Below are 10,516 nucleotides of genomic sequence, written 5' to 3' on the forward strand. Positions count from 1 at the left end.
TGTCTTACGTCAGTCAGCCAGTTTCCTCAGTTGAACTGTATAGTCCTGAGGTTTCTCGTGTCAGTCTTTATGTCAGTTGCTACCGGTATTAGCTGTGTGCTAATTTGCTGCCGTGCTGCCTGTCCTGGACTGTGAATTTATCATTAAACTATCATCTTCACCATACCTGGGTTCTCTGCGTTTCTCCTCACCACCCCCAACCGCAACTCATGACAGAAACTTATAGATGAATATAAGAAACAATTGGAGGCTGTCATTGCTGCCAAAGTCTGCGCAACCAAATATTAAAGAGGGGTGTCAATATTAGTGCACATGCTAGTTTTCTGTTTTGTCCTTTGGAATTAAAACATTTATGTTGAAATGGTAATTGTCTTTGTTAAATTACTTTGGACCTCAAATTGAAAGATCCTGCTGATATAAGTTTTGAACATTTCCATTTATTTCTGAAGATATTCACTCAGCTATGCAAATCATGAAGAGGTGCCAATAATGATGAGCAGGACTGTACACAATGAGGAGGTAATTAACCCATTTGACTCCGGTATTTTGTACCTGTGGCATATCTAAAATCTGCCAAAATGTTTTTTCTTTGTTAGTGTGTCATGTTGGTGACTGAAGCCTGTTATGATGACTCCCAACACATTTCTTCAGACAGGTTGGCACAACTTTTAATGCTGTCCAAAATTTTTCTATAAGGTGACTAATTTCTTTAGTAATTATTTCTGACTTTTTTATGCTTTATCTTGTAAACCAGGTGGGCCGAGTAATTTGAATGAATATGACAGTGACACACACAGGTGGGTGTGATTAGTTTTATTATCCTAATGTTTCTGCTATATTTCCTGTTTTTCCTTCCAGGCTGAAAGTTTTCCTCCTTCATGCTGGCAAAAACAAGAGCAGCACCAAAGACACTTCACCATCAGTGATCACAAGACCATCCATGGCCACTTCTAATGAACTTTCAAAGTACACTTCACCTTCAGTGCAAAGTACCATGAATGTATGACCTTTGTTGTATATTGCTGTCAGTGCTGTTTGATGTTTTGAAATAAAAGTAGATTACATACTGCAACTGGTGCTGGTGTTTTTGTAGCATCTAATGTGGCATCTAATGTCTTAAAATGAATTTGGGGATTATTGATGGCCAGAAGTTTCTGGAAAAAAAGGTTTTAATTGCTCTAGTGGCTTTTATTTGGTAATAAATTGACAAAAAAAAAGTGAGTAATGAGAATGGGAAGACCGGGAAGCGAACCCACGACAGCCACATTGAAACTAGAGCCTCCATATGTGGGTTGTGCTTAACCCCTGCACCACCACAGCACACCCTGCCACTAGTATTTCAAAACTCAGATTTCTATGTTAATATATACTTTACACTTCTGTGTTAGATTAACACATTCGTAGTATTAACGTTTGACAATAAACACTAATGTTGAGTAAGTCAACACTGATGTATGTTTAATTTCAACTACTGTGAGTGTTGATTCAACTATATCACAAATAACACTTTCAAAAGTGTAATTTCTACGCCGTCCAGAGTGGACCAATATAGACACTTTCAAAATGTTGAATTTAACTCTGTAGGAGTTGATGGAACACTTTCAAATTTGCTGTGTATTTGGGGATAACTTCTTTATTATTACACATACACATTTGTAGAATACGGAACAAATCGCGTCCTGAATCGGTTCAATACGGGACGCTACACTTAACAGTCAGTTACAGGACAATTCTGTATTTTACGGGACGGGTGGCAACCCTAGATATGTTAGAATAAATGCAATGTAGATTATGCAGAAAAGAAAATGAGAGCTATCATTTTATCATTAACATAACCATTTTTTGAACAGAGTTCAAATAATGCTTGGCAAGGCGCGGAGCCCCCTAGTGTCTAAATGTGATATTGAAGTTAGTAACGGCATATAAAAATGTCGCACACGGATGTTCAGACTTTCAGACAAGATTCAGAAATGCAGACTTTCTAAAAAGACAAAAATAGAGATTTTGTCAAAAATATTAGCCACCATAAAGGTCTTAATAAAGATATTGAAATTGATTAAATAAAAATACAGCAAAAAATAAATATTTTTTTCAATAATGCACGAATTTTCAGACAATTCCTGGAGAACGTCAAGTCCGAGCATTTGACATTCGACTTTCAGACTACGTTTGGCAGACGTAGTCTGACCATTTGATTGCTAGCTGGGTCACCAAAACATCGGTCATTAAATAAGACAAAAATATTTCATTAAGTATTTAACTGTGACAATTGTGTTATTAAATTAATTGTCCAATACTAAAAAAAAAATTGTTTGGTGATCTCTGGCATCTTGCCTTGAGCGCAGAGTTTGAGAGGCAACTTGCTGGCTTTTTCTCTATCAAACATGTGTCTCTTATTTTGAGGAAATATTGATGTTTCTCCAAAATTATAACCTTTTTCAACCTGCATAACTGCCCTGTTGAAAATGAGGAACTAACATTCTCAAATGACATTGAAGTAAAATCCAGTCCAATGTCTGGCATGAAGTTACACGTCTGGAAACTGCTGTTGTAAAGTCCCTTGGACTCGACTTAAAAGCAAAGAAGACAAGCCTTTTCTATTGCTGCTTCTATTCTCTGGAATAAGTTGCCTTTCCAGATTAGAACTGCCCACAGTCGAACATTTTAAATCACTTCTTAGAATTCTGTTGGTACTACCTAGTAAAATAAAAAAAGTGTCATGTTTCGTTACCTAAATGCATCATTGTGACAGTATGAAGAGTGGCGGATTTTCTATGGTTGTCCTGAATGCAGCATAGCAAGAGTGTAATGACGTCAGCAACCGCTAGTTCTGTAAACAAAGTAAGCATGACCGATAGAAATCGCTCAAAGTAATGGCTCCACTTTTTAAAATGCGATGCAAATTACGCTCGTTGTAATATTTGCGCCGTGAAGTTCAAGGCCAGCAGTGGAAACATGTCTAATTTGAGAAAGCACGTAGTTAAGCACAATATTTTTCTTAAGGCTGAAGAGTGCGCAATTTACTACAGCCTCGGATCTACAGCTCATGCATTAGCCTCCGTTAGCAGCTTTGTGGCCAATCACGTGTGAGGATATGGGATTATGCCATTATGTGAAAACACATTAGTCCATCCCCTCAGTCAATAGACAGTGGTGAGGAGGAGAGTGTGTCACAAAAACCCAGAAATATAGCTTCACCTGTAAGTGAAGCAGCGTCTGGCTGAAAATTAAGTATATTTTCTAATAAATTATTATTATTATTATTATTATTATTATTATTATTATGGGTCTGTTTGGGTGGGCTGCCCAGTGGTGCAGTTGACCTCACAGTTGCCTTGCAGCAACAAGGACCTTGATTGGAATATTGGCCCGGGGTCTGAGTGGAGTTTGTATGTTCTCCCTATACATGGGTAGATTTTCTCCAGGTACTCTGGCTTCCTACCACAGTCCAAAAATATGACTGTTAGACTGATTGATCTTTCTATATTCTCCTAAGGTCTGTGTCTGTGTGCGTGCGCGCGCGTGTGCGTGTGTGTGCATGATTGCCTCATGACCACACCAGGGATAAGCATGTAAGATAATGGATGGATGAGTCTGTGTTTGGTAGTTTTATTTCCAGTGTTTTTAATTTGTTTTTGTTAAATATGAAAGCTATTATAGAAAATATACAAAGAAAGAATGTCTGCTTTCACAACAGAAGAAAAGCATAAAATGATCTAAGGAAGCATAAAGCTTCTCATATAGAGAACATTGAATGCAAAAGGATTTATCATATAAAATATTACTATTTGCCAAGGTATGTATGTACTCTTCTTTGAGCCAAGCCCAGAGAGCTGGCTCCCTGAAAAGAGACTAAATTCCCATTAGAACTAGCTTGTCTTTAAGGATAGAATGCTGAATTGTGCTAAATGAACTCAAGACATCAATATTGTGTCAGTCTTACAGCAGTGACTATAGGTGAGAGATTGGAGCTGGATTATTTATGATTTAAATTGCAAATAGCTTTTATAGCTGTATGCTTTTATTTACATCTGTCTTTTTTCAACAAATAATTTCTGATACTAAAATTTTTTTTATTTTTAAAAACGCTCACAAACCCTTAAGAGGAACCTGTTAGCCTTTTAGGTATTATAAAATAAAACTTACCTGACTGAAGATATTGCCGGAAGTGAAACAAAAAGCCTCCAAAAACAAGAAGAAAGACGAGAAGAACCAGGAAACCTTTGGTCCATGATGGAAATGTCTCTGTTGACAAACAAAAAACTTGTAAGATCGCTTTAATGATTGCACATTAATAAGCTATTTGTAGGAATTTGTTTTAAAAACGTATTACTAAGCCTGTTTTTTTTAATATTACTAAGCCCAAAAGATATTTTTTATGGATTTTTTTTTTATTTATTAATCAGTAAGGTGAGTTCTAAAGTACTAACTTTTCTCTGTTTTACTTATTGAATACTACAGAGTTTAATTTGCAACGACATAATATGAACAGAAAATACTCTCCCTCTTTAGTAGTGAATTATTGCATGTGGAATGATTCTTACCTACCTTTTTTTGTCTACAACAATAAAATAATTCCACAAGTTTATACTGTTTCTCTCCTTTTTAGCCACGATTAAGTGGTGCCCACAGCTGCTCTGCATGCTCTCAAGCAGAGTACAAACTAGAAAAGATGGAGAAAGAGTGGAGCTGTTTCCAAAAGAGACGACTTTTTGAAGAAACAGGAGATTAGCTCCATAGAGAAACAGCTGAAGCTGAGAAGGAAATAATGCTGAAACTACAGAGCAGATGAGTTCTAAAAAAGTACAGAAACTTGTGTTTACTGCATGTGAAAAAAAAATGCTGTTAAAAGTAATTTGTGATAATGCCCAATTTCCACGTCAACTTTGACAGCACTAATGCTATTTGCGGATTATCCTATTTGCTAAAGTTTCTGTGGAAGGTAGTGATGGCATACTTACTTTGAAAAAGTAACCTTAATCAGATTACTGACAACTCCTTGAAAAAGTAACTTAGTTAGATTACTGACTACTTGATTTGGAAAGTAACTAAGTTACGTTAAAAGTAACTTTTTTAGTTTCTTTCAGCAGCTGCTAACAAAACGCTCCACCACCTGTGAAAATTACATTGATCTTTGCCAATACTTAATTGCAAGTTATTTTATAATGGTAACATCAACAATGTCTCTCCACTTATGTGGTTGAATTGAAGGGGAGAGTGTTTAATGGTTACAACAGTGCAAAAAAAAAGTTTGTAATTTGTGTTTTCCACTATTCCACTATTGTCTGGAAAATTCCAAGAAGGATTTTAAATCCCTCATCCCCCTACCCCAGCGTCCAGATTCTGTGTTACGGCCCTATTTGTTCTCGGAGCGCAGCACAGTGCTCCTGCTGTGGCTCCACAACTTAATACATTTCTGCACAGATTTGTGACACTTATCTTAATATTAATTATTATAGTGGCGTTTAGCTGCACAACTTTATGGACATGTCCATTCATGGCTGTTTTCACGTTTATTGTGCTGCTTATATTAATCTCAATGTTTGCAGTTTAATGGAGCGCAACGCAAAGATCAACGTGATTCGCAGCAAATAGATTAACTTCACATTAACAAAGACACAGCAGGACGAATCATCCGGGAAATGATGGACAGGGAGAATCTGACGTAAACAACCTGGATGACAGGCAAATTCTGGGATTTATTATGGGTCTCTGCTTATTTCCAAGCCCAAATGAGTACCTTCACGTTCAAAAACGAGCCCAAAAAGTGCAATTCATTAAATCTGCAAACGACTTTAGAAACAAAACAAGCCCAAAGCCGCTTATAATAATCGGACTTGGTGACAGAAACTCAAAATAGTTCCTGTTTTTCCAACAACGAAATGCTCATCTCACTTCTCCCTCCATTGTTTACGTTTCTGTTGCTGCTGATAATGTCGCAGCGGTCGCTCCCCAAGATGCGTAGAGGAAATAACATTAAATTACAAAAGAACATAGTAACGCAAAGTGATTTTGTTAAGTAACTGTAGTCTGACTACTGTATTAGAAAAAGCAACGCATTAGATTACTAGTTACTGAAAAAAGTGGTCAAAAAAGTGGTCTGACATCACTGCCTACAATACCCAATAGTCAAATGATGACATCACTTAGGCCACGCCCCCTGAAAACAGGAAGTGTCATGTTTTACTGTGAACAGTCACTATCTGACCCCTTTGACCAAATCAACATAAAACTGTGTCCAGAGACAGAAGACATGTTGGTGTGACTGGGTGTCCAACACCAACTGATTTCAGTGGAGCAGGTGGGCGTGGTGAAGTGACCTTTAACGCCATTGCCACACGTTTGGATCTAAATTCCACAGTTTCAAGTTGAGCTGCACCAAACAAAATAAAAGTATACTTTAAGTGAACAAAATATGTATTTGCCCAACCGTAAATATACACTTGCTCAGGTGTATATATAAAAGATATTTAAAATATCTGTCAAATACATTTTGTGTATATTTTAAAATATATTCTCGAAATAGACATTTTTGAAATCCACTTCACGCTTTAAATTATTAATTTCAGTATGTTTTCAATTACATCTCAGTGTTTAGGCTAATAAAGTATGCCTTTTAGGTGCTTTAATAATCTTTTACTACTTTGTTAACATGGCAAAGAATAAAAAAATTATAATCCTGATATAATGTTGATAACAAAGTAACTAATGTGTTCATGCCTCAAAATATCAAACATTGACACTTTAGTGACAGAGGTGCTATTACAAAAATAATACTTGTCCTTAACAATAAATGTAGCAGATATCTTCAGCTTTACATCTCTCCGAATATGATCTGTTGTTTTCAGTTTTTTAACAAAAACACGAAAGTTGGCTTTGCCCAATACATTTTCAGATGTATGATGTAAGATCTATAAGTCAACAACATTAGCTCCAGTTCATACTCCAGACCAGATGGTGGCAGTATTGCACACTTTCATTTATTTAAAAAAACGCCACAAAGAGAAGAAAAAACTTGAACGCAGGGAAGATAACAGACGCTGTTCAAATTCACCATTTTTACTCGCATAATATTGCCTTAAAAGTAGAGGGTCTTGACAATAGTTACTAATTTTGGTAAATTCAAGCTGGTGACGTCCTAGTCCGAGTTAGACGACAACACAATGGGACAACAACCGATGGAAATGAAATGTGTCACAAAAGGAGCCCGGAGGAACGATGGCTGCTAAGTGTTGCTAGTTGGTGGTAAGTTTGCTTATTAATTATCTTCATTTAATTATAAACAGTGCAGTAAAGATATATAACTTACGTTGGTTTCTTAAATAATTTATAAATTTTATTGTGACTTGTATGATTATTACTATAGCAATCATTCAGCTTCATGTTATAACAGTATGGAGGTTGTTTGTTGCGATTTATACTTTAATTCATAAACTAACCTGGTTTTAATTAAGCTCCATAAGACAAAGAGACTTTGATATTGTGAGGTTGTTGTTCTAACATGTTCATCAATGATTTTATCTTCAACATATGTTTGCAGTCTAACTAAGCAAATGAAGATGAAAGAAATCAGGTGTTAGAAAACCTAAAGACTTTCCTGTCTCATGTTAGGAACATACCAACGGTGTCATGAAGTGTCATTCAGTAAATAATGACAATTTTAAGGAGAATTTGCTTTAAAAGTTGGATGACAGGTGTTATGTTTATGACAGTGTCATGTCAGTCTTATGCACACCCAATCAAATAAAGTGTTAGTAAAATGGTAATATATTGAAAGCACAATGTAATTATAATTTTTGTTCTTTAAAGTAATAACTTTCATGTTTTTTTTGTCACAATAACGAATTTTGCTGAGCGATTAATTGTCTAAAAAATTGTTGCGATAAACGATAATATTGTTTCAATACCTTTTGACACTGATTTAATGGAAATGACATAATAATGTATGCTATTTCCTGCCATAGTTAGATACACTTCATTAAAAAAAAAAACACATAACACTGGAATTGATAAACTAAATAAACAAAACAACCAAAAATAAAATGGATTCTCAGTCTCCATTAACAATAAACACACTTGAATAAAAACTAAGCAACATAAAGCCAAAGTGGAAATAAATACTGCATTCAACCAAAAGAGAGCAGATTATAAAGTCTGTATACTATATTGCCCTTCAGTAATCACTAGATTTAGATAGAGAAGATGGGGACATCCGACTAACTAATGCAATAGTTCATACTACACGACTTTTTGCCCCCATTTTTCCCTTAAGATAATCTTAGCTCGTTGGACGTTGTAAGATTGTCGCTGGTGATTTCGTAACCAATCATCCTGTAATGTGATTTAGATCGTCGTGGTTGCTCCGATCTAAATCAGGGGTTTCACTTCACTTAAATTAGCATCACTTCACCTGCTGGGGTCTGAACGCACTTCCTCCTGGACTTCCACTCAAAATATACTAATCAAACTCTTGAATAGTACATAAAAAAGTATACTTAAAGAACACTAAGTGCAACTTGAAGTTGTTCCAAAAAAGTATGTTTAAGTACTAAAAATTGTAATTGAACACTATTTAAATACTATTAAAATATACTAAACACAAAAAAAGTTGTTCCAAAATAGTACAGTTTAAGTATATCAATCAAAGTATGCTGAAGTATGTTAACATTTTGTATACTAAAGTATACTTTTTTTATACTAGGGAATCCTACGGTGGCCGACAGGTGCAAATGCGCAGCAACAGAGAAAACATGCAAAAAAAAAAAAAAGACACGCACAAATGAAATGGAGAAAACATAATAATAGATGCAAACAAAAAAGAATACAACCACAAACTAAATGCAGCAAACAAAAAAAGAGACGCAAACAAATGAAATGCAGCAAAGCTTAGCTTTAATCAGTCAAACCCATTTGCTCAGGAATAAATTAAATACTTTAGTGAAACAAAAAATTTAACAGCTATTACCTGACTTAATATCTGTGTTTCACCTCCACTCATAGGGGAAAACTATCGGGAGTTTTTAAAACAATTTGCCGGGAGACATGGATTCTCTCTCGGTGTACCGAACATGGAGCGCCCGGCCAGCTGACAGCTGGCGAGGGGAGCTGGCTGTTAATGCAGCGGGAGCAGACATCTCCGAAAACGTCGGAACAATATTGTAATTAAGTGATTTATTGATGAACTGAGCAAATATTTCAGATCTATACATCTACATTCTCGCCTAAAAACTTTGTAAAAAATAATTTTGTGTAATTTTAAGTATAATACAGCACTTCTGGAGCACTTCCGGTTTTCAGCACTTTTTGTTTGCATCTTTTCTTTTGTTTGCTGCATTTCATTTGTTTGCGTCTCTTTTTTATTTGCTGCATTTCATTTGTGGTTGTATTCTTTTTTGTTTGCGTCTATTTTTATGTTTGCTGCATTTCATTTGTGCGGGTGTCTTTTTTTTGTTTGCATGTTTTCTCTGTTCCTGCGCATTTGCACCTGTTGGCCACTGAAGGATCCCTTGCCATATGCATACGGTTGTTTGTAAATCATACATGCATCATCTGATTTGCACCAAGCTTTTTATGTTTGACTTTTGTGAATCTCTAAAGAGCCCAATAGTATTAAATTGTAATTTGACTCCACATATCTCTTTACTACATCAGCTAATCTGCAACAGATTTTTTATACATCGTCAGAGAGCACTGCTGAACACATCAATGCACATTGCCTAACAGACGTGTACAGGAACTGCGAAGACTGTAGATGCTGGCGAGCAAGCAGTGTTGCCAGAAACTGTACAGTTGCCATGAGGCCGTAGCTGCACTGAGCTCAGAGGGTTGTTCCAGGCTGCTTGCAGTATTTAATTATGGTTGAAATCATTGCCCTCATTAATAATTGGTAATAATTAATTATTAAATATTCAGTCTTTTAGAACCAAGCTGATTGTTTCGCAACGGTGAAAATAAGAATAAAATCTTAGACTGGTCCCAAATAGTTTTTATTTTCCAACCGTGCATTGAATTAATCTCCTCTCCCACTTCCTCATCCTCTTGACATGTACCTGTGTCTGCCTGTTTTTAACTCTTCCTTTCCCCACTGCATGCTATGAGATCGTTTGTAGCACTTTGCTGTCATGACATTCAAACCTGAAATCAACTAATCTGACCAGAGTTTTCTTTCTGTGGATCTATAGGGTTTATTCAGTCAATCTGTTCATTGAATTTTGGTCCATGGATCTGTTGCCTGAGATAAAAAGACTTGTATTGAGTGGTCTCTCACGTTTCCCTTTCTTTCCTGCTGTTTTGTCTAATTGAATGGTTGATCTGTTGAGATTCCTTCAATTTGTGGACCACAAGCAGGATCTGATCTTCCACAAGGTCATCTGTTATCTTTCACTTATGTATATCTTGAGTAGTTTCGATTTAGGTTTTGTGTGTGAGCAATGTGTGACCTTTTATTTGCTGCAGTGTAAGGACATTTTTCTTAATAAATATTGTGCTGTGAGGATCAATTGCTTCTTATTGGGCC

At 36.0% G+C, this 10,516-nt stretch overlaps 1 protein-coding gene and 1 long non-coding RNA gene across 2 annotated transcripts in view; one reads left to right on the top strand and one right to left on the bottom strand.

The window, feature by feature from the left end:
• The window catches only part of LOC107834659 (uncharacterized), a 15,337-nt gene extending 9,062 nt beyond the window's left edge, over window positions 1–6,275 (top strand). The window contains exons 3-4 of the long non-coding RNA XR_001660467.1: window positions 1,438–1,440; window positions 6,151–6,275. This is a non-coding gene — a long non-coding RNA (uncharacterized LOC107834659). The remainder of the gene's footprint in view (window positions 1–1,437; window positions 1,441–6,150) is intronic.
• The window catches only part of LOC103131004 (heat shock 70 kDa protein 12A-like), a 44,421-nt gene that overhangs the window by 24,726 nt on the left and 9,179 nt on the right, over window positions 1–10,516 (bottom strand). Inside the window, exon 4 of the mRNA XM_007542541.2 lies at window positions 4,147–4,245. Coding sequence (XP_007542603.1) covers window positions 4,147–4,245 — 99 coding nt within the window. The remainder of the gene's footprint in view (window positions 1–4,146; window positions 4,246–10,516) is intronic.

The sequence above is a fragment of the Poecilia formosa genome, unplaced genomic scaffold (genome assembly GCF_000485575.1).
Source record: "Poecilia formosa unplaced genomic scaffold, Poecilia_formosa-5.1.2 Scaffold707, whole genome shotgun sequence".
Taxonomy (NCBI): Eukaryota; Metazoa; Chordata; class Actinopteri; order Cyprinodontiformes; family Poeciliidae; genus Poecilia; species Poecilia formosa.